Source organism: Neoarius graeffei, chromosome 5, assembly GCF_027579695.1.
Source record: "Neoarius graeffei isolate fNeoGra1 chromosome 5, fNeoGra1.pri, whole genome shotgun sequence".
In the NCBI taxonomy this organism is placed as follows: domain Eukaryota; kingdom Metazoa; phylum Chordata; class Actinopteri; order Siluriformes; family Ariidae; genus Neoarius; species Neoarius graeffei.
In genome coordinates, this window is record NC_083573.1 from 78,530,801 (window position 1) to 78,556,043 (window position 25,243).

Sequence of the window (25,243 nt, forward strand, 5' to 3'; positions counted from 1 at the left end):
AATCTTTTTTTATATTTGCTCATTTTTATTTTAGTGCCAGCAACATGTTGCAAAAAAGTTGGGACAGCAGCAAGAAAACACTGGAAAAGTTGTGCAATGTTAAAAAAAAAAAATCAGTTAATTGTCAACAGGTCAGTAACATGACTGGTATAAAAAGAACATCCCAGAGAGGTGGAGTCTCTCAGAAATAAAGATGGGGAGGGGTTTACTGCTCTGTGAAAGACTGCATGGGCAGACAGTGCAACAATTTAAGAATAACTTTCTTCAATGTGTAGGGACCGGTGAGTGGCCTAGTGGTTAGCGTGTCCACCTCTCGATCAGGAGCTCGTGAGTTCTACTCATGGTCAGGTCATACCAAAGACCATCATAAAAATGATGCCTACTGCCATCTGGCAAGGCATGCTGCAATACAGATGCAAGTAGGGAGTCAAACTCTCGTGGTTACCAGAGGACTAGCCCCCCACTGTAACCCTAGCTATGTAATATAGGCGAGAGGCCGAGGGCTACGAAACAGAGATTGGCGCCGCCAGACGTGCCATGAATGGTGCAGGAAGGACTGACTTTTGAATGTGTAGGGTGAGAAGCTTGGTCATTCAGGAGAGACTCAGAGTAGAACCGCTGCTCCTCCACATTGAAAGGAGTCAGTTGAGTCAGTTGAGGTGGTTCAGGCACCTTGTTAGGATGTCACCTGGATGCCTCCCAGGGGATGTTCTCTGGGCATGCCCCACCGGGAGGAGACCCCGGGGCAGACCCAGGACATGCTGGAAAGATTACATCTCTCGGCTGGCCTTGGAACGCCTCAGTATTCCCCCGGAAGAGCTGGTGGAGGTGGCTGGGGAGAGGGAAGTCTGGGCTGCTTTGCTTAGGCTGCTACCCCCGTGACCCAGACCCAGATAAGTGGCAGAAAATGGGTAGATGGATTTCTTCAGTGTAAAACTGCAAAGAATTTGGGGCTCACATCATCTGTGGTACACAATATCATAAAAAGATTCAGAGAATCTGGAGAAATCTCTGTACAAAAGGGACAAGGCTGAAAACTGACATTGGATGCCTGTGATCTTCAGGCCCTCAGGCAACACTGCATTAAAAACAGACAAGTGTCTGTAGTGGAAATGACTGCATGGGTTCAGGAACACTTCAGAAAACCATCAACTGTGATCACAGTTCATCACTGCATCCACAACTGCAAGTTAAAGCCAGATATAAACAATATCCAGAAACACCACCACTTTCTCTTGGCCCAAGGTTATTTACGATGGACTGAGGCGAAGTGGAAAACTGTCCTATGGTCTGACAAATTAAATTTGAAATTCTTTTTGGAAATCATGGACACTGCATCTTCCAGGCTGAACAGCAGAGGGACCATCCGGCTTGTTCTCAGCACATAGTTCAAAAGCCAGCATCTGTGATGGTATGAGGGTGCATTGGTGCACATGACATGGGTAGCTTGAACATCTGGGAAGGCATCATTAATGCTGAATGATATATACACGTTTCAGGGCAATCTGCTGCCATCCAGACAATGTCTTTTTCAGGGAAGGCCTTCCTTCTTTCAGCAAGACAATGGCAAAGCGCTTTCTGCATGCATTACATTTGCATGGTTCCGTGGTAGAAGAGTCTTGGTGCTAAACTGGCCTGCCTGCAGTCAGGCAATCAGGCAAGAACATGACAATAGTTCCCTTTCCAAACTACACCACTTGGTCTCCTCAGTTCCCAAACATTTGCAGTGTTTTTAAAAATAGTGGTGATGCAAACATGCCCCGTCCCAACTTTTTTGAAATGTGTTGCTGCCATCAACTTCAAAATGAGCATATAATTTTCAATAAACAATAAAATTTCTCGGTTTTATCATTTGATATGTTGTCTTTATTTTCAATGAAATATAGGGTTATCATGATTTGGAAATAATTGCATTTTGATTTTATTTTACGTTTTACATAGCATCCCAATTTTTTTTGGAATTGGGGTTGTACGTCTGGTTGTGTATAAAGCTGTTCCAAGGCACATGTTATAGTATCAAGCTATTAGATTACATCTGGGGTGAGTATAAAGCTGTTCCATTGTATTTGGGATGGGTATAGAGTTGTTCTATCTACATTTGTGTTGTGTAAAAAGTTGTTTAGAGGCATTTTATTTTTAGACCAAGGCTGTGCTCACCATGGTAGGGGGGCAGGAGCAGCCTGGGTTGCAGGGTCCCGGCACACACTGGTTCTCAGGCCACAGATCCTGGCAGGAAAATGGGCATGAGTCTGCACATAGACTGAACACCTGATCTGGAGGACACTCTAACACATGACAAAGAGAAGAGACAGGGGAAAAAAAAGAAAAAATAATAAGACTGTGCTCTTAAAAACTTCTCTTTGGGATTACCTTCTGGCTCCATAAGATAAGAAAATTGGCAGATATAGTTTTAGCCAACATAATGAAAGCTAAAGATTTAAGTTTAAAGCTTATGCTGAGTCACTGTTATGAATATTGCACCAGCAGCACATCCCTATTACTCTTGAGAAAACATTCATTTTTTATCTTACAGCTTCAAAATTGGCTTGTCAAATCATGGTCTGTTGGACTCCAACACGACAATTTATGAAGATGACAGTAGCTGAAGGCCTAATTTCATTGACGTATGAGAGAGATAAAGCATTAGATGAAAGCAATTTTATTGGGGCTTTTCAACAGTCAGAATGGTCAAATACACAGGTGCATAATGTTGTCAGAGGCTGACCTGACCCACAGTTTTATATCAGAAACATGAAATAAATTAGCAGACTAAGCCAAACTTTGTAGGTAGTGTTTCTAATAGTAAGCCAAGAAAGTAGTTAAAGGGTGATTTGTTTAAAGCCCATTTGTACTTAGATCTACTCAGGAATCTCTTCACATTCTACCTCATAGTAAACAGGTCCTGAGTTCGAACCTGCCAGTCAACCGGGGCCTTTCTGTGTGGAGACTGCTGCTCTCCCTGTGCCTGCGTGGGTTTCCTCTGGGTGCTCCGGTTTCCTCCCACAGTCCACAAAACATGTGGGCTAGGTCAACTGGCTACTCTGTAGATGTGAACGTGTGTGAATGTTTGACTGTGTCTCTGTGTTAGCTCCACGATAGATTGCTGACCTGTCTGGGATGTCCTCCGTCTCAGCTGGGATTGGCTCCAGCTCATCCACGACCCATAATGGATAAGTGGTATAGAAAATGGATAGATGGTCTGGTTGGAAAAATTGGGTGTTTTTGATAAAAGTTGTTTTTGAAAAGCTAGCAGCACATTTTTTTAATCTGAACTATATGATTTACCTTTAAGGAGAAATGTTCTCATCTACTAGCATGGCACTATTCTCCAGTGATGCAAGTTTCCATAAAAATGCAGCAGGCTTGCTGTACATGAGATGAGTAAGGCTGTTTTTATGGCCCATTCAGCTCAGAAGAAATATAAGCACTAAAATCTATAATAAGGTTTAGACTCTCATTTTCAAGTTGTGTGTGGTGTGTGTATGTGTGTTTATATACTACTGAGGATCAAATGTCCCCACAAGGATAGTAAAATCTGATAATTTCGACCTTGTGGGGCTTGCTCATTGGGGATAGAGGAGGGATAAAATTAGCTCATGTTAAAGTCATTAAAATTCTGTAAAGCTGCTTTGCGACAATGTCTGTTGTTAAAAGTGCTATAAAAATAAACTTGACTTGACATTTGGATGGTCCCCATAAGGAAATTGCTGTTATGTTGAAAAAAAGGCCAAAAAAGTTTCCTTTTCATTACTGAGGTTAAGTTTAGGTTTAGGTGCAGCATTAATTAACTGCAATAATAATTGTCAATGGAAGGTATTTCCAAGACTTTCCATTGACAAACGTGTGTATGTGCGTGTGTGTGTGTCTAGGTGTGGTGAAAGCATGGAAAACTTATTGGAGTTCCTCATCTTAAAAAAAAAAAAAAGTGAATTAAAATTGCATTGACTAGATTTAATAGAAAATTTCAAATTCAGCCCTGCGACAGATTGGTGTCCTATCAGGGATGTATTCCTGCATCATGCACAGTGTCCCCAGGATAGGCTCTGGTTCCACTGCAACCTTGACCAGGATAAAATAATTTAAAAAGGTGAATGAATGAATAGAGGAAAAAAATTAACTTACTGAACAACTCAATAACCAGCTTGGTTGCACTGTTCAAAGTCAAGGGAACATGGGATGATGATAATATGCATATGTCTGTTTGTGTGTGCATGCGTGCATACCTGTGTATATAAGAAAAATATATTTTTCTTAAGAAAAACAAAATTGGGGCCTAAAGGTCAGAGAAGCAACTTTAGGACCAAAAGGTCACCGGTTCAATTCCATGGACCAGCAGGAAAAACGTGTGAGTGGAGGGAGTGAATGAACAGCAGTTTCCCCTCCCTCTACACCCATGGCTGAAGTTGCCTTGAGCAAGGCACCTAACCCTCAACGGCTCCCCAGGTGCTGCAGCGCAGCTGCCCACTGCTCTGGGTATGTGTGTGTGGCCACTGTTTCAGATGGGTTAAATGCAGAGAGAGAATTTCACTGTGTGCTTGAATGTACACAGATAAAGGCTTAAAATTCCGAAAAAATAAGATGTGTAGTGTATGCACATTCTCCTCACCAGGCAGGCAGCTGTTGGTGTTGCAGGCAGTGTGCTGCTCAATAGGAGTCAAGCAGGGCAGTCCTCCAGGTTCAGACTTCTGTTGAAGAGCCTTCCTGCGCACTGACACTCCTCCACCACAGGAGGCGCTGCACTCACTCCAGGAGGACCACTCACTCAGCACACAGTCAGCTAACAGGAGACAACACTGAATCAGAGCAGAACTTCAGCCTAAAATACAACACTGGAGGAATTTTTTCTTCATCTCATCTCATTATCTCTAGCCGCTTTATCCTGTTCTACAGGGTCGCAGGCAAGCTGGAGCCTATTCCAGCTGACTATGGGCAAAAGGCGGGGTACACCCTGGACAAGTCGCCAGGTCATCACAGGGCTGACACATAGACACAGACAACCATTCACACTCACATTCACACCTACGGTCAATTTAGAGTCACCAGTTAACCTAACCTGCATGTCTTTGGACTGTGGGGGAAACCGGAGCACCCGGAGGAAACCCACGCAGACACGGGGAGAACATGCAAACTCCACACAGAAAGGCCCTCGGTGGCCACGGGGCTCGAACCCGGACCTTCTTGCTGTGAGGCGATAGCACTAACCACTACACCACCGTGCCGCCCCTAAACTCAACATGAAATTGTTCAAATCATGCACATAAAATGCTTCAAATCTACATTAAACACATTATAAGTGGTTTCAGTTTCTGTTTGTGGAAAGAAATAAATTGCTTCAATAAGTATTTGACACCGCTGATCACCTCATCCTCCTGTCATCCCTATCAGCACTGGGGATCTGTGGGACAGCCCTGGATTGGTTCTACCTCTCCAGTTGCTCCTTACAGGTTACCTGGGCTGATACAGTATAGGCACCACACCTACTTGGGGTGTCCTCCAAGGTTCAGTCCTTGGTCTGCTTCTCTTCTCCTTCAACACCCAGTCTCTCGACCTGATTATCTCTGCTCATGGTCTGTCCGACCACAGTTATGCTGATGACACCCAATTGTTTCTATCTTTTCCTCCTTCTGACACACAGGTCTCTGCTCGCATCTCTGCTTGCCTGCGTGACATCCAGAGCTGGATAGACAACCACCACCTGAAGCTCAACCCAGGCAAGATGGAGGTCACCTACATTCCCGCTCCATCTTCTCCACCCCTGGACTTTGTCATCTCCCTGTGGGACATCTCTATGTCACCTTCGCCTAGCACAAAGAACCGAGGGGTAGTGTTCATCGACAGAGTCTCCTCTTCAGCGAACATTGCTGCAGTGACCCAGATGTGCAGAGTTCTCCTTTACAACAGCCAAAGGATTTGCCCCTTTCTTACTACCTACTCTATTCAGCTCCTGGTCTAAGTCCTTATCCTCTCCCACTTGAACTACTGCAACTCTCTCCTTGCTGGCCTCCCAGCATCTGCCACCAGACCCCTGCAGCTCATCCAGAACACTGCAGCCCACCTGGTCTACAACCTCCCTAGTTCCTCTCATGTTACCCCTCTGCTTGCTGCCCTTCACTGGCTGCCTGTGGCAGCTCACATCAAATTTAAGACATTGCTGCTAGTTTACCAGGCAGTCAAGGGGTTAGGTCCAGCATACCTCCAGAGTCTGATCTGCCCCTACATGCCAGCCAGATCCCTATGCTCTGCTACTACTGGTCACCTTGCCCTTCCTCCTCTCCATTCTTGCCCAGCCCGCTCAAGACTGCTATCTGTCCTGGCTTCCCGTTGGTGGAATGGCCTTCCCATCAAGGTCAGAACGGCTCACTCCCTGACCACCTTCAAACACAGACTGAAGACCCACTTCTTCAGGCTGCACCTCTCCCCTGCCCACTGTGTAATTGTGTAGCAGTCTTGACCAACCCAAGCTGTATACTGTCTAGCCTGGTCATGACGGCTTAGTTTTAGCCATTGGAGTGTTTATTTTTCTCTATTTAGTTGTATTTTGTCAGCTCATTTGTATGGTTGGCCTGTTTTTCTTGGCCGTTTGCTGATTGTTACTTCAACAGAAAAAGTGTTATTTTGTCACTTGTTCATTTGGTATGAGAACTTTCTTGGCTAGAAGTTCAGCACTTCTTGTACCTGTCTTTTACACTCATTGTACATCACTCTGGATAAGAGTATCTGCTCAATGCCTGTAATATACAACCCCAATTCCAAAAAAGGTTGGGACAAAGTACAAATTGTAAATAAAAACGGAATGCAATAATTTACAAATCTCAAAAACTGATATTGTATTCACAGTAGAACATAGACAACATATCAAATGTCAAAAGTGAGACATTTTGAAATTTCATGCCAAATATTGGCTCATATGAAATTTCATGACAGCAACACATCTCAAAAAAGTTGGGACAGGGGCAATAAGAGGCTGGAAAAGTTAAAGGTACAAAAAAGGAACAGCTGGAGGACCAAATTGCACCTCATTAGGTCAATTGGCAATAGGTCATTAACATGACTGGGTATAAAAAGAGCATCTTGGAGTGGCAGCGGCTCTCAGAAGTAAAGATGGGAAGAGGATCACCAATCCCCCTAATTCTGCGCCGACAAATAGTGGAGCAATATCAGAAAGGAGTTTGACAGTGTAAAATTGCAAAGAGTTTGAACATATCATCATCTACAGTGCATAATATCATCAAAAGATTCAGAGAATCTGGAAGAATCTCTGTGCGTAAGGGTCAAGGCCAGAAAACCATACTGGGTGCCCGTGATCTTCGGGCCCTTAGACGGCACTGCATCACATACAGGCATGCTTCTGTATTGGAAATCACAAAATGGGCTCAGGAATATTTCCAGAGAACATTATCTGTGAACACAATTCACTGTGCCATCCACCGTTGCCAGCTAAAACTCTATAGTTCAAAGAAGCCGTATCTAAACACGATCGAGAAGCGCAGACGTCTTCTCTGGGCCAAGGCTCATTTAAAATGGACTGTGGCAAAGTGGAAAACTGTTCTGTGGTCAGACGAATCAAAATTTGAAGTTCTTTATGGAAATCAGGGACGCCGTGTCATTCCGACTAAAGAGGAGAAGGACGACCCAAGTTGTTATCAGCACTCAGTTCAGAAGCCTGCATTTCTTTTAAAGATATTTTTTGGGCTTTTTTTCACCTTTATTGGATAGGACAGTGTAGAGACAGGACAGGAAATGAGTGGGAGAGAGAGACGGGGAGGGATCGGGAAATGACCTCGGGTCGGAATCGAACCCGGGTCCCCGGATTTATGGTATGGCGCCTTAGCCACCTGAGCCACGACGCCCCAGAAGCCTGCATTTCTGATGGTATGGGGTTGCATTAGTGTGTGTGGCATGGGCAGCTTACACATCTGGAAAGACACCATCAATGCTGAAAGGTATATCCAGGTTCTAGAGCAACATATGCTCCCATCCAGATGACGTCTCTTTCAGGGAAGACCTTGCATTTTCCAACATGACAATGCCAAACCACATACTGCATCAATTACAGCATCATGGCTGCGTAGAAGAAGGGTCCGGGTACTGAACTGGCCAGCCTGCAGTCCAGATCTTTCACCCATAGAAAACATTTGGCGCATCATAAAACGGAAGATATGACAAAAAAGACCTAAGACAGTTGAGCCAATAGAATCCTACATTAGACAAGAATGGGTTAACGTTCCTATCCCTAAACTTGAGCAACTTGTCTCCTCAGTCCCCAGACGTTTACAGACTGTTGTAAAGAGAAAAGGGGATGTCTCACAGTGGTAAACATGGCCTTGTCCCAACTTTGAGATGTGGTGTTGTCATGAAATTTAAAAAAAATCACCAAATTTTTCTCTTTAAATGATACATTTTCTCACTTTAAACATTTGATATATCATCTATGTTCTATTCTGAATAAAATATGGAATTTTGAAACTTCCACATCATTGCATTCCGTTTTTATTTACAATTTGTACTTTGTACCAACTTTTTTGGAATCGGGGTTGTAATGTAAAGTAGCAATAATAAATATGATGGTATAAATAAATTGCATTTGTGCCTAATGTCCAGCATGTGGTAATTTACGGTAACTCATCACTGCAGTGTTCCTTCACTGAGTACGAGAAACTACAGAGCAAATATTAAGCCAGAACCATAAACCATAAATGTCCATTAGGATTAATATCCATTCATTTTAGCCGAAGGAACAAATGGACTATTTAAATATAAATGCAACTTTATTTAATACATTATTTCATGGTGATTGCTCTTTAATGTGCTCTTGCTAACTCTGAAAAAACACCACTGCTGCAATCATAAGATGGTCTGTGGATTTTTTTTTTTTAATTGGATGGCTGAGAACCCATTACATACAGTACAGTATCTCTGTTTGTGTGTGAAGTGTAAGTACATATATTTAAGCACACCTGGACATGCAAGCAGAGTGCAGTTTTGGCTCTGAATGGTCTCTATACAGCTAGGGCCACCAGGTGTGTGTTTGCAGGTACGTGTTCGTGTCCTTTGTCCTGTCCCACATGACACTGAGCACTCACTCCAGGAACTCCATGCTCCATACATTGGACAGGGCCGGTCCGTACACATCAGTGACCCATTCACACACACACTGCAGACATTAAACATGAAATGTTTTAAAATCAAGTTCAAAGCTGCAGGAATGTGTAATGAGAACGTTAGTGTGAGGTTATGTTTATAACTCACTTATCTTCATAATCTTCTATTGTTGGCTAAGATCTTCATAGTGGAATACAGTATTACCTCATACTGTATCATGCTTGAAACATTAAACCAAACCCATTGGTATGTGTATGTCGATGTGTATGTTCTCACCAGGCGTTGCACTCGACTGTGACATTCTGTCCAGGTGTAATCTCGAGTGTGCCGCTCTCTATAGGAAGCCCACAGCGACATGCTGACACTCTCACACACTCGCTGTCCTGCAGCAACCATCCGTCAGGACACCTACAACCTGCACACATATCAGTTAAAAAAAAAAAAACTTAGAGGATAAATTGTAGCTTCACTTTAGTTTGGGTAATAAAAATAATCTTTACTGTGTAGATGTTGTGACTTTTTACTATGTGCTGAAATTTTGGAAAATTGCAAGAATTCCTTTTTAACACAGACGTAAAATAAAGCAAGTCTTTTCACGCTTCCATGGTGCATTGTCCTGGTGCATGTTTTGGAAAGAATGACTCAGCATGGAGTAACCATTGTTACTGAAACTATTAAAGGTCAACCGTCTTTCAGATTTTTCAAGTGTAGCTCATAAAAAGAACTTTCCCTGACACCCAATTATTTTTGTTTAGTGGACCGAAAGCTACTGAATTTGGATCACAGGCTTCCAATTTTATTAGTTTTTTTTTTTTAAATAGAACAACTAATGAATTTAGCGCCACATGGCCCTAAATTCTCCGCTATTTTTTCCTGCTTCACCATGACCCAATTCAAGATACTACATCATGCATCACATGGTGGGCTTTCCCTGTTTGTGCAAGGCATTGTGAGATACAAATTTGAAACAGGAGAGAAAAATGGAGGACGCGAGTGTGCGAATGAAACGTGAAAGACCGACTACAGTAACGGAAAGCGAGAAGAAAAGACGTTATGTTGCGAAGGAAAGGAAACGCAGGACCAAACTAATAAATATGAGCGGTCAGCGAGCACCTCGGTGTGATCAGCTGTTTGTTTAGCGACAGAATGATGGAACTGTCAGTGCACGGTCAAAGATAAACCTGTAGATGGCAGTAATGCAACACTGGATGCCGCATGCTGTAAAGCCCAAAAGAAGAAGGGAAAAAAAAAAAAGGTAAACCTGCGCATGCGCACACCAGACTTCCTCTGTCTGCTTGACTGCGAAATGAGTATTTCATGCACATTATTTGCTCAGGAATCCCCTCAAATTAAATAACTTCCCAGCCACAGAATGACCTGATTTTTTTTCTTGACATATTGCAGAAATAAACATATAATTACAACAACCAAATTTCAGAGGGAACTAAATTTCACCGATTTTATGAAATCGAAAGGCCGTCTAGCTTTAATAAGTGAAATATAAAAGTAAAATTTTGATGTGAATTTGGTTGTACCTGGCTGACAGACTCCCTGGAGACACTGCACATGCTCCCACAGGTCAGCACAGCTACGAGGACACTGGTTAGCACAGGACGCCTCGTAGACCCGCCCCCTGTCTTCACAGCGCTCACCTGTAAGCAGACACTGATTCTCAGTAAAATAATGCATATTTTAGTTTAATAGAAAATAACCATGATGTTTGACATGTGTGAAGGTTAACGTATATGCACGAATAAATTAATGTCCACGCATCCTTTTGACTCTTATCATATTATGTACAGCACACATGTCTGTGTATATTTGTGTGCGCGCATACTTGGACAGAGGCCAGTGTTGCAGTTCTGTGATTGGCTCTGCCGTCTTGTACATTGTGGTCCGAGGGTTGTTGCCAGGGCTGTTCGCTCACGCTGGCGGAATCCTCCACTACATGGCTCCTGACACACACTCCACGGCCCCCACACACTCCACTGGCATGGGTCTGCAGATGACAAAACATCAGTGTAACACACTTTATGGACAGCATGGACTGTCAAAGTTTTTCATAAAATTCTGACACAGAATTTTAACATAAGGTCAAGGGTTTTTATTTATTTATTTATTTATTTTATTTTGTGTGTGTGTCCCCCCCCCCGTGTGACTCAACCATGTAAAATCCTGCCAGAATTACTGCACTGCGTTTCATATTGTGGTTCCTTGATAAGGTTTTTGGTATTGGGGCCACAAATAGAAGGACTATTCAAGCATTTCCAATTTAATCTTCTCCCACTTCTTCTGTAAAAATTTCAAAAGAATTTTGACAAAATAAAAAGAAGAAAGATTGATGTCTGGTGGAAAGACCTTTCACATTGTGAAATTCTGACATTTTCTACTACACTCACTGGCCACTTTATTAGGAACACCCATACACCTGCTGTTTTATGCAGTTCTCTAAATCAGCCGATCCCTTGACAGCAGCACAATGCACAAAATCATGCAGATACAACTCAAGAGCTTCAGCTAATGTTCACTTCAAACATCAGAATGGGAAAAATTGTAATCTCAAAGTGTGACTTTTGCTGTGGCATGGGTGTTGGTTTGAGCCAGATGGACTGGTTTGAGTTTTTCAGAAACTGCTCATCTCCTGGGGTTTTCACACACAACACTCTTTAGAATTTACACGGAATGGCGCAAAAAAACCCAAAAAACACTGAGTGAGCAACAGTTCTGTGGGTGGAAACAAATGCCTTGTTGATAAGAGAGGTCAGAGGAAAATGGCCAGATTGGTTTGAGCTGCCAGGAAGGATATAGTAATTCATAGCAACTCTTTACAACCGTGCTGAGCAGAAAAGCATCTCAGCATGCAACAGCAGAAGAACACACTGGGTTCCACTCTTGCCAGCCAAGAACAGGAATCTTACACTACGTTCACACTGCAAGGCTTAATGTTCAATTCCGATTTTTTTGTGAAATCTGATTTTTTTGTGAGGTCGTTCACATTAACAAATATATGCGACTTGTATGTGATCCTCAGTATGAACGAAAAGCGACCTAAAAGTGTTCCGCATGCGCATTGCAGGATACGACGACGTCACACGCAGTGAGCATGGCCAGTGTTTATGGAAGTAACCTAAAGTTTCCTGTGTATGACAGTAGCCAGCGTGGAGTACCTGGCGATGATGCAGTTGTTGTTGCGACGGAGCCAGAACATGCACAATAGCCTGATGTTAAGGAGGAGGTTGAGAAGGAAGAGGGCAAGGGTTTTGGCTCAGGCGTTCTGCGGGGTAGTGACTGCAACCTCCGTTCAAAGGAACATCAAAGCCATGTTGTTGTAACTTTTTTTGAGAGACCCGCCGCCTACTTCAGCGCAGAATAGTGACGTTTGTGGCTTGTTGATGACGTGTAAGTCGGATGAATGCGACCTGGCGGTTCAGACTGAAGTCGCATATGAAAAGATCGGATAGGAATCGGAATTAGGACCACATATCCAAACGGCCTGGGTCGGATTTGAAAAAATCGGATCCGTGTCGTTCATATTGTCAATAAAAGATCGGATACAGGTCACATATGGGCGAAAAAATTGGATTTGAGTCACTTCAGCCTGCAGTGTGAACGTAGTGTTAGAATCAAGTACAAGTTCACATATATATATATATATATATATATACATACACATATATATATATATATATATATATATATATATATATACATACACATATATATATATATATACATACACATATATATATATATATATATAAAACAATGAAGTATTCCTTTAAGTTGACACTCATGAAGTTTCAGTAATATAAGTACTATGATACCTTTGCAGATATCAGGTTGGGGGCAGATCCTCTCCTCCTGCAGGGGTTTGGAGCACTCCCCTTCTCCATCACTGACAGGTAACCCAGAGTCCACATCCAGACATGCTCGGTAGCGCCTCTGCACTGACACCAGAGCTGTTTCAGGCATTCCACTCATGTCTCCACCATCACCCATGGCAGAGTCAGAGTGGAGGAGTGAGGAGGCATAAACACATGGAGAACAGGGGGTCCACTCTGACCACTCACTGAGTGACACTAACAGAATAATAAAGTGTGTGAGTAGCAAGCCTTGCTCTTGAAAGATTCATTGCAAGTCCAAGCCTTTTTTTTTCCATCAATTTCATTTTTTTTATACCTTCACATTCTCGAGTATCACACTGCAAAGACCCATTATAGCATAAACTGAAATACAAGAAAATATCAAAAAATATAATCTTCTATGCTTTCTCTTGAACCTTTATATAAAAGGAGAAGTGAAGTAAAAGCTGAGTGTGGATGGCCTTACCATGTGCTGCAGTCTATATTGAGCACCTCACCCTGTGGGACAAGGACAGGAACAGGTGAGCCCTTGTCCTGCTGGACGAGGTGAATACAGCCACACTGTTCTGGAGGTACACATGTCCCATTCTGTTGCAGTAGACCCTGCAGGCATCCCAAAGCACACAGAGTTCATGATAATTTAATAAGCTAATGCCAACAAGCAAAAGAATAAACGTCAGGCTGGATTCTGGAATACGGATTTAAGAAAAATACTCATTTTGTGTTTACACTAATTACCCTGTTATGTGTCATAGTAAGAATAACTCAGTGGGGTTTACAAGCTATGATTGGAAATAAAATGTGAGCTTGTATACTTCTGTTAAAAGAAATACTCCAATGTTTCAACCTAATCTCTAATCACTATAAGCTTGATTTCTACTCAGGAAAAACCAGAAAGCCTGTTGACTTGGATCGGATTTGGAACAGATGTCGAAGGGGAGTTGTTAAACTCCGTAAAAATAGATGTAAAAAATATATAAAAATGTACAAATAAAAAATGTATCAGACTGAAAATGTGCATATTCCAGAACTCATTCACAATGTGCTCATATTGAACATCCTTTAAAAGACACTTAGTATCTTTACTCTTTACCTTTACTCTTCTACAACTATTCACTCAAGCTGTTAAGACCAGCATCAAGTCCAAAATCAGATCAAGTCAGGACTGAATGTTAAAGGAGATACACACAGCCATGGCCTCACTTTCGTTTATAAATGCCTCGAGACCTCAAAAATGGCACAGAAATAGTTTTAAGCATTAAAGGAACAGTCCACCGTACTTCCATAATGAAATATGTTCTTCTCTGAATTGAGACGAGCTGATCCGTACCTCTCCGAGCTTTGTGCGACCTCCCAGTCAGTCAGACGCGCTATTACTCCTGTTAGCAATGTAGCTAGGCTCAGCATGGCCAATGGTATTTTTTGGGGCTGTAGTTAGATGCGACCAAACTCTTCCACGTTTTTCCTGTTTACATAGGTTTATATGACCAGTGACATGAAACAAAGTTCAGTTACACAAATTGAAACGTGGCGATTTTCTATGCTATGGAAAGTCCGCACTATAATGACAGGCATACTAACACCTTCTGCGCGCTTCGACAGTGCATTGATACCTTCACTCCTGTTTTCCCCCTCTCCCCCGCCCCCCTGACTAGACTGTGTTCCAAGGAGTGCAGGCTACTTGTCTTGGTGGTCACGTTGGTTGTATTGACGGAAGTTAGGGGGGGCGGGGGAGAGAAAAAAAAACAGGAGTGAAGGTATCAATGCGCTGTCGAAGCGCGCAGAAGGTGTTAGTACGCCTGTCATTATAGCGCGGACTTTCCATAGCATAGAAAATTGCCACATTTCAATTTGTGTAACTGAACTTTGTTTCATGTCACTGGTCATATAAACCTATGTAAACAGGAAAAACGTGGAAGAGTTTGGTCGCATCTAACTACAGCCCCAAAAAATACCATTGGCCATGCTGAGCCTAGCTACATTGCTAACAGGAGTAACAGCGCGTCTGACTGACTGGGAGGTCGCACAAAGCTCGGAGAGGTACGGATCAGCTCGTCTCAATTCAGAGAAGAACATATTTCATTATGGAAGTACGGTGGACTGTTCCTTTAACAACAATTCTAATATAGTATTAGTGACACAGACAGACAACTTCAACACAATGTCAGAATTTTGTTTAATTGATTACGAGACTCTTGAAAAAACTGTACAAAATCTCAGTTCCTCAACATCTGAATTGGACATTCTGCCCACCAACTTTTTTAAGTCTGTTCTTCACCTCATAATTACAGATGTGCTTCAGATCATAAATACATCCTTAGAGACTGGCATTGTTCCTGTGTCCCTGAAAAAAAGCCATTGTAAAGCCCCTACTTAAAAAGAATAATCTGGATGCTTCAGTATTAAACAACTACAGGCCAATATCAAATCTACCATTCATCGGGAAAATCCTTGAAAAAATTGTCTTCAATCAATTAACTGCCTTCTTGATATCAAACAGCTGTTTTGATAACTTTCAGTCAGGATTTCGTGCCAATCATAGCACTGAAACAGCGCTGATTAAAGTTACAAATGACATACGTCTTAATACTGATGCAGGCAAAACATCGGTCCTGGTGTTACTGGACCCCAGTGCAGCTTTTGATACTGTTGATCACAACATACTGCTATATTGACTTGAACACTGGGTTGGGTTGACTGGTAAAGTTATCAATTGGTTAAAATCATACTTAAAAGATAGAAGCTTCTTTGTTACCATGGGAAATTGTACTTCAACATCAATGTCCTTGACCTGTGGTGTCACCTAGGGGTCGATTCTTGGACCATCACTATTCAACCTTTATCTGCTCCCACTTGGACAAATTATCAAGAACAACTCAATTTTGTATCACTGCTATGCAGATGACACCCAAATTTATTTTGCTCTATCACCTAATGATTATGCCCCCCTTGAATGTCTCTACCAGTGTATCGACCAAATCAACAACTGGATGTCACAAAATTTTCTTCAGCTGAACACAGATAAAACAGAAGTAATTCTATTTGGGAAAAAAGATGAAAGACTCAGGATTACCACTATTCTTGACACAAAGGGGATTAAAACAAAAGATATGATTAAAAATCTTGGTGTTTTCATTGACAGCGAGCTAAACTTTGACAGTCACATGAAAGCAATCACTAAAACGGCATTTTATCACCTCAAAAACATTTCCAAACTAAGAGAACTTGCGTCAAAAAATGATCTGGAAAAACTGATACATGCCTTCATCTCTAGTAGGGTTGATTACTGCAATGGCCTTTTCACAGGCCTGCCAAAAAAGACCATCAAACGACTTCAGGTGATTCAAAATGCAGCAGCTAGGGTTCTCACATGAACAAAAAGAACAGAGCACGTTACTCCAATTCTAAGGTCCCTTCACTGGCTTCCAGTAAGCTACAGAATTGACTTTAAAGCATTGCTGCTGGTGTACAAATCTCTAAATGGTACAGGGCCCAATTACCTCTCTGATATGTTGCAGCGGCCTAACCCAATCAGATCTACCAGATCGCAGCAGCAAAATTTACTGGTAAAACCTGTTGTTAAAACAAAGTGTGGTGAAGCAGCTTTTAGCTACTATGCAGTACAGCTATGGAACCGACTCCCAGAGGACGTTAAAAATGCTCCTGCTGTTGGCAGCTTCAAATCTAGACTAAAGACCAAGCTGTTCTCAGATGCTTTCTGCTAACTGATAAATATCATCATCTTTACATGTTTTAAACTTTCTTAACTTTTACAGTCTCTGCATGTTTTAAACTTTACTTAACTTTTATTCTATTTTATTCTGCTGGTTTTTTACTGAACTTTTACTTCATTTTATTATTTTATTTCTACTATTGTTTAATTCTTATTATTTTTCTTCCCCATTTATTTTATGTAATTTTATTTTCTATTGTTTACTGTTTTGCTTTTACTTCTGTAAAGTACATTGAACTGCCACTGTGTATGAAATGTGCTATATAAATAAACTTGCCTTGCCTATAGTAATTTTTACGATTAAAGTGATTCATATAGGTAGCGGTCTGAGTGAATGACCTTGACATCTGTGACGTCACAGCAGGAAGTCTATCGGTCTCATTGCCATTTGTGCTATACTAAAACACAGAGCTGACTACAACTCCGATCCTCCATTTTGAGCTAATTTATCGCCATGCCACGTAGATGTGTTTTTGGCTGGTGCAGCAACACAACAGAAGGTGGATTTATGTTGCATTCATGGCCCAAGAATGTTCAAACTGCAAAGATTTGGACGCGTTTTGCAAGAAGTTCATGGGCACATTGAGCGCCTATGAAGTGGTCTCTCCTCTGCTCTGCACATTTTACTGAAGACTCGTACGAAACCTCTGATCTGTTGAGGAGCATTGGCTATACGCCCATATTGAAAGAGGGTGCAGTACCAACAATTAAGTAAAACTACAAGACAAGGAAAGTATTTATTTATTTTATTTTATTTTTTTTTAAAGGAAAATGAGTTTAGTTGCACCAGTCCTCCCTGAGCGTGAGCCAAGAGTTGTTGGTACAACCCGGGACAGAACGAGACAGGACATATCGCTCAAGCAGTGACCTCCCCGTGGTTGTTGCTAAAACCGGTGACATCCCGTTCCATCCCGGGTTTTAGTAATTGCCTGAGCCGAGCAGTAATGGCGGAGTACTCCGTATGGAGAGAATGGAGAATGAGTGGACCAGCCGTCTGATTTCTAAACTGGATATCGCTGCCATCTTGCCCTTACGTGGAAGAAGCGAATGAACAGAGAACTGAACGACCAACTGAAAGTCAGATTGTTTCAAAACAATCAGCCACAAGATCGGCCTTCAAGAAGTGAGAACACAGACGGGTAAGCTCCGACTCTCATTTGGATAAAAAAACCCAACAAAAACACAGGTTGTTTACCTGCATTTAGATTAATACATGTAACTTGTATTGTGTGTTTAAGTTACCAGCATAAGATTATTTAATTTGCTTCAGAATATGATTGCCTCAGTTCATCTGATTATTTAATTAGCCTTTTACGTTTTATCAGTGAAAATGCATGCATGTACATGTATGTTGCGTAAGTTATAACACCGATCCTGTTTTAATGAGAGTCAACCCACAATCAATGAAGTCAAATCAGTCTTAGTTGAGCAAGTCGGTAACGGTATTTCTTACTTTCACCATAATTTATTTATATGACCTTGGTCTATAGCTGTAAAAGGCCTTGGCCTTAAAACCGGTTACCGCTGTGACGTCACGCACTCAGGGCTGGCTGGCTCAGCGGGGCAGCTCGAATGACAACTTTGCGGTCGATTTTAACTCTCAAAAATAGATTTTTTTTATTCCCATTTATGCAGCATACAAGAGTCAAGGATGGAGATACTATCCACTCAGAAATGTATTTAAAAATAAAGGGTCTGCATATCTCCTTTAAGGAACTCGATGCCAAATTGAGAATCCAAGATTGAGACAGAAATCCATCAAAATCTATTTCAATGCCAAGCCTTTGTGCTAATGATTCAGCTGTTTTCTAAAAGAATGAATTACTTCTTGTTAAAAGAAAATAAGAACATTATTTTTTAACAAACTTTTGGTTGAAACCAAGGGTGGCACAGTGGTGTAGTGGTTAGCACTGTCGCCTCACAGCAAGAAGGTTCTGGGTTCGAGCCCAGTGGCTGACGGGGGCCTTTCTATGTGGAGTTTGCATGTTCTCCCTGTGTCTGCGTGGGTTACCTCCGGGTGCTCCAGTTTCCCCCAAAGACATGCAGGTTGGCTAACTGGTGGCTCTAAATTGACTGTAGGTGTGAATGGTTGTCTCTGTGTCAGCCCTGTGATGACCTGGTGACTTGTCCAGGGTGTGCCTTGCTTTACCCTGCCTCTCACCCATAGTCAGCTGGGATAGGCTCCAGCTTGCCTGTGACCCTGTAGGACAGGATAAGCGGCTACAGATAATGGATGGATGGATGGATGAAACCAAAACCATTTTTAGTGAGATCACTGCCCAAGTACAAATGCCAATAACTCTGAGACACAAGTCAATACAAACAACATCTGGAGCCCGGACTCAAGTCCTTCATCCCTACTATATACTATAATGGATTTTAACCCTGGTTCCTCTCAAGGTTTCTTCCTTATGTCATTTCAGGGAGGGTTTCCCCCCCCTCACTGTTGCCTCTGGCTTATTTATTAGGATCCAAATCTCTGGATTTCTATAAAGTCGCTTTGTGTGGATTGTTAAACGTGCTATGCATTTTTTCCAAAACTGTTGGTAGGTGGATTGGGTTTGCTAAATTGCCTCTAAGTGTGAATGAGTGTCATAAGATCCACAGTGACTCAGACCATAATAAAGTGATTACTGAAGATGAATTATTTTTTTTCTCTCACTAGAAAAAAAAATACCACAGCCCATTTTATTTTATTTTATTTTATTTTGGCTCATGCTCAATTTTAATTCAAATGATTTAGATTTTATTTTTGCCATGGATATTTTATTTACATTCAGCCTGATGAATGAATGCATGAACATGCAACCATGCAATGTACATTACAAAACCACAGCACAGCCACAAAAACAGTTCACTTTATAAAAGAGAAACTTGTACAGATTTAGAGCTTAACTTTCAAATATCTGTGACTGCTTCAAGATAAATACATTCCATCGAAATTTTTTCTGCCTTTGTAAGTGATTTTCAGGGAAATGAGCTTTTTCCCCCTCTGTGCAGGAAAGCAGACCAAAATATTTAATGTACACATGCCTCAGATACAACTGATAGAGAGAAACTCTGGAGTATTTCCTTTAAAAACACAGAGAGCCTGAGTCTTTTTGCAGGTCAGCACTTTAAATCGTACACATTGAAAGAGGCAGCTTAGCTACGTAAGGACTCCTGGGGATATTCCTCTTAATTATACGGTGTAGAAGGTTATGCTGACCTGAGGACAGTAGCAGCCGTCTGTACACCCCGACTGCCCCTCACATGCGTCCACCTGCCCTTGTAATGCACACTGCTTCTCACATGGAGAACCACAGTCTGGCTGGAATGGTTCCATACATTCTAAAGCATGTGTGCACACACACACATAGAAGGACAAATACATGTGATAGAAAAGGTTACACACCAGATATATCTCTCTCTCCATATGGACAATAAGGTGAGATATAAGGTTGAAAAACCAGGGCAAAGTTTTTATGACCTTAACTTTTCTTAGGAGTCTCTCTCTCTCTCTCTCTCTCTCTCTCTCTCTCTCTCTCTCACACACACACACACCAGTAGGCTCACCCTGGCAGTCCTGAGGTTTGCAGGCTCTGCTCTCCTTCTTAATCTCTGTGCAATTCTGCCCCCTAGTGGCCAAAGACAGTGGCACACGATAGCGTTGCTGCCACTGAGACACACAGGAACAGCCTGTCCACTCACTCCACTCAGACAGGGGACAGTCTGTGAGAGGGTGTAAAAGAGGAAGAGAAAGAGGAAAAGAGACTTCACATACACTTGACTGAAAACACATTGAACACCTTTCCTTATTGTTCTTCACTTAAACTGTACTCCATCCCATGATTTCATTCGAGTACTTCGATTTTGATTTTTTGTTTTGATTTTCACACTGTCGATGTGTTCAAAGCTACACATGTTCAGATAATAAGTATGAAGACAAAAAAAAAAAATGCTGTCTATAATGATTCATACATACAGCCTTAAAATACAGCTACCAAATCTGGACAAAAGTTTATGCTAACCGTTTATGTAAGAGGGCGAACAACATTATCAAGGACTCAACACACACAGGTCATAAACTGTTTATCCTACACACAAGTTGCTGCTAACACACTGATCACTTTACATTCAGGACTGTAAATGCAATTATTACCGTCTGTGCAATATCTGCTTACACTGCACTTTATTTTACTCACTTGATCACTTTACACATAGGAATGCAAGCACACCTAGTACAATTGTGCAATATCTGCCTATACTGCAATTCCCCCACTTACTTTATCTTGTATTTTATTTATTTTATGTTCTTTTTATTGCTGCTGTTTTCTCTTAGTGCTACCAGTTTCGTTGTACAACTACAATGACAAAGTCTCATCTTATCTTAACCCAATTGAAATTGGGTCAAGGAGTTACAATAGATCAAAAAAATTCAACTGTCCAACCATCTTCATAAACCTGGTCAATGGGACATCTATTGCCAAGTAGTGAACAGAACAGGAAGGCTAAGTATAAATACAAGTCAATATCATTCCCTTTACTAGCTTGAGCTAGCAAATGAATACGTTTGGATTGTACTAGATAGATAGATAGATAGATAGATAGATAGATAGATAGATAGATAGATAGATAGATAGATAGATAGATAGATATTGTCATTGCGCAACTACAGGTACAAGGCAGCGAAGTACCATTTCGCATCTACCAAAGTTTGCACAGTATGTGAACAATATAATGTTACAGGATTCTATTTTGTGGTTGAATTCAATTCAATTCAATTCAATTCGATCTGATTTCTCTAGCAGGTTTAACAACAGACATTGCCACTAAGCAGCTTTACAGAAATCTGGATGGACGTTTAGATCCCTAATAAGCAAATCAGGGGTGACAGTATCAAGGAAACACACCCTGAGATGACATGAGGAAGAAACCTTGAGAGAAATCAGACTCATCCTCTTCCAGGACACCGGGTAGTGGGATTAGAAATAATTCCAATATACAGGTGTAGAAGTGTAAAGTTAAACAGAACTACATGTGTAGAAAGGTTGTTCAGTATGAGTGTACTGTGAATGAATAAGAGTCCTGGGATGAACAAAAGACCCAAGTCTTTAGCAGTTCTTCGGTAAAGGATGAGATGGACAAAGTATTTTGGGGGGAGTGCAAATCTTTCGGATATCTACAGTATGTGAGACCATTCCATTTTCAGTATGAACTATTTTCTTCTTGTGTGCTTTAACACCATATCTGGTGTGATCTATGGTGCCAATTCACCTGGGCATGGCCGCTTGTAGCACAGACGAGTCTCCTCTCTGTGTCTTTCTGTCTCTGTGGAAATGGGACAGGCGTGATCACCTGCTTCTTCACACAAACAGTGCCTACGCCTGGACACCACTCCTGCACCACAGCTCCGTGAGCATGAAGACCAGCGGGACCATGGACACAGATCATCTGAGGAGAAAAAAAAACCAAAACAAACAAACCACATGATCAGGATATTACTCATCATCAAAAGGTATTTTGTTACCATGAAATATGACCAAAATGGAGATAGCAGTTTTAACAATAGACGACGCCAGAAATAGATTTATGAACATCAAGATCAATTTGAACGAATGAAACTGGAAACATGAAACATGGCTTCTAGGGAAGCCATGGCCAAATGGTTAGAGAAGCAGCTTTAGGACTAAAAGGTTGCTGGTTCAATGCCCTAAACCAGCAGGACTAGCTGAAGTACCCTTGAGCAAGGCATCTCAACTGCTTTGGCCAGAGTGGTGGTGTACCTTGTGTCTGATTAGCTAAAAAAAATGTGATGATCAGTTCAGGAGGTAACCTGGCCAAAGCTAATTTATAAAAAAAAAAGCCCCATCAAGATTAAGAGAGTGTAGAGTGGGCAAGAAAAAAAATCCACTTAGAAGAACTGGGTCTTTAATTATTTATTAAAATGTACAAGTAAATAAAAGTTTTTTGCATGTTCTCCCCGTGTCTGCATGGGTTTCCCCTGGGTGCTCTGGTTTCCCCCAAAGTTCAAAGACGTGCAGATTAGGTAAAGTACCTAGCCACTTGGGTTGCACAAGTCATTGCATGTCGGTCCCAAGCCCAGATAGATTGGGTAGGGTTGCATCAGGAAGGCCATAGGTAAAACCTATGCCAAATCAAATATGCGGATCAGAATGATCCGCTGTGGCGACCCCTAACGGGAGGAGTCAAAAGAAGAAGAAGAAGAAAAAGGAAGAACTAAATAAAAGTGTTTCCTTAAAGGGGACATTAACCCTGTGTCCGAAATCACTCCCTACTCACTATATAGGGGACTATATAGTGGGGACGCCATTTTGTAGTGCTGTCCGAAACCTTAGTGAGGATTACTTACATCCAATATAGTGCACTCAAAGTATCCCACAATGCATCACGAAAAGTAGTGTACAACCAATGGTCACTAACCAAAGCAATATATCCCATCATGCATTGTGGTCGTGCTGAAAGAAATCAAAGTCAAATTTGATTTAATAAAAGGCAGCGGCAAAGAAGAAAGTATTCAGCCTTGATTTAAAAGAACTGAAAGCTGCAGGTACTTTGTATTGATTGTGGGAAATGCGCTCAGTATAATATGGATTTATCACAAAAATACATCTCATCTCATCATCTCTAGCTGCTTTATCCTGTTCTACAGGGTCACAGGCAAGCTGGAGCCTATCCCAGCTGACTACGGGCGAAAGGCGGGGTACACCCTGGACAAGTCGCCAGGTCATCACAGGGCTGACACATAGACACAGACAACCATTCACACTCACATTCACACCTACGGTCAATTTAGAGTCACCAGTTAACCTAACCTGCATGTCTTTGGACTGTGGGGGAAACCGGAGCACCCGGAGGAAACCCACGCGGACACGGGGAGAACATGCGAACTCCGCACAGAAAGGCCCTCGCCGGCCACGGGGCTCGAACCCGGACCTTCTTGCTGTGAGGCGACAGCGCTAACCACTACACCACCGTGCCGCCACAAAAATACATGTATGTGTTTATTATTTTAAAAACCCACCAGCCGACTGATCTGGCATGTTTTAATTGTGCGACAGTAATGACGTAAATACCAGCGCGATGGACTAGTGTCTGAAAGCGTTTTTTTCATTTTACCAATGAGCTCACTATATAGTCCTCTATATAGTAATTCCCTATATAGGGAGTAGGGAGTAGTGAACGAGTGAGTGATTTTGGACACAGGGATTATGAAACACTTTTCTTTTTTTTTTTTCAGTGCTTGCACATATACTTTTGGGTATTTGGAGTGTCTACCAACCCACTAACTCTGAAATAAGACAACCCAGTCAGTGATATTACATCTTGATAATTAACACTTTACAGTCAGAGTAACCATTTGAAAGAGATACATGGAAACACAAAAGCAATAATAATAATAATAAATTATTATTATTATTATTATTATAAAGCTATTCAGATATAATTCAGTTTCAAGCAATAATTTATTGGTCTGAATTTTAAATAATTGTCAAAAAATACATTTTAATTAATAAAACATAATTAAATAATAATATGTCTGAATAAAGGATTCAGATATTATTAGTCTACTGTCAATAAGCAGTCCTGAGTTCTGTATAGCACATGTAAAGAAAACACTGTTACCGATGCAGGGAGCAATGTGGCAGTGCTGCGTCTCTCTCTCTGTCCCAGGACAGTGTGTGCCATTGTTTCGTGGTGGAGGGTTAATACAGGCCCGAGTGCGGATCCGATTTCCTCGACCACATGTCGCAGAACAGTCAGACCAGACCGACCATGGAGTCCAGCCTCCATCCACTGACAAGACAAAATCTTTCTTAGCTTTATTATTTACAAAATAAGAGGGGAAACCTAGCCCTTACAGTATTAATGCCATCAAGATTGTTTTGGTTTTGACTAATATACTTCGTAAAATGATGAAGTGTGTAAAATGTGATTTCTAAAATGTTAAGTTTTGATCTGTCTGTCGCGAAGGAGGTTGAACTGACAAAGTATGATCTAGGAATGTAGATCTCTGACACCTAAGAGATTCTGCCTCACAGATCGATCTGGGACCAAACAGTCACCGACACAGACACAGCTGTTCAGAGATGTTTCTCAGTTTATTGTAGGACAAACATGAGGATATATTCACATTCAAGAGTGCGTTGTAGCTGTGATTGGATGATGATTTCATTGACGAAGCTAGGTTATTTATGCATAACGTAAATGGGTGATGAAGCATTACATCACTGGTTTAGACTACACCACTGTATGAAAGAAGAGAGACATTATGTACCATTTACACCACCCGTCAGGATCATAATCTTGTGAAAAAAAGAAAGACATTACTGGTCATCATAACCTTCATTAAGCAGAGAACAGAATGTGCGAGCAAAGGTACAGTGGTGCTTGAAAGTTTGTGAACCCTTTAGAATTTTCTTTATTTCTGCATAAATATGACCTAAAACAACATCAGATTTTCACACAAGTCCTAAAAGTAGATAAAGAGAACCCAGTTAAACAAATGAGACAAAAATATTATACTTGGTCATTTATTTATTGA

The 25,243-nt window shown here is 41.5% G+C and overlaps 1 protein-coding gene across 1 annotated transcript in view; it reads right to left on the bottom strand.

Annotated features, from left to right (window-relative positions):
- sspo (SCO-spondin) overlaps positions 1–25,243 on the bottom strand; it is a 237,670-nt gene that overhangs the window by 25,985 nt on the left and 186,442 nt on the right. Inside the window, exons 84-96 of the mRNA XM_060922454.1 lie at positions 24,325–24,495; positions 21,955–22,131; positions 20,254–20,409; positions 19,907–20,028; positions 13,432–13,568; positions 13,282–13,328; positions 12,927–13,181; positions 10,940–11,101; positions 10,638–10,754; positions 9,379–9,517; positions 8,958–9,154; positions 4,607–4,777; positions 2,158–2,285 (exon numbers count right to left, since the gene is read on the bottom strand). Of these exons, the coding sequence (XP_060778437.1) occupies positions 2,158–2,285; positions 4,607–4,777; positions 8,958–9,154; positions 9,379–9,517; positions 10,638–10,754; positions 10,940–11,101; positions 12,927–13,181; positions 13,282–13,328; positions 13,432–13,568; positions 19,907–20,028; positions 20,254–20,409; positions 21,955–22,131; positions 24,325–24,495 (1,979 nt within the window). The remainder of the gene's footprint in view (positions 1–2,157; positions 2,286–4,606; positions 4,778–8,957; positions 9,155–9,378; positions 9,518–10,637; positions 10,755–10,939; positions 11,102–12,926; positions 13,182–13,281; positions 13,329–13,431; positions 13,569–19,906; positions 20,029–20,253; positions 20,410–21,954; positions 22,132–24,324; positions 24,496–25,243) is intronic.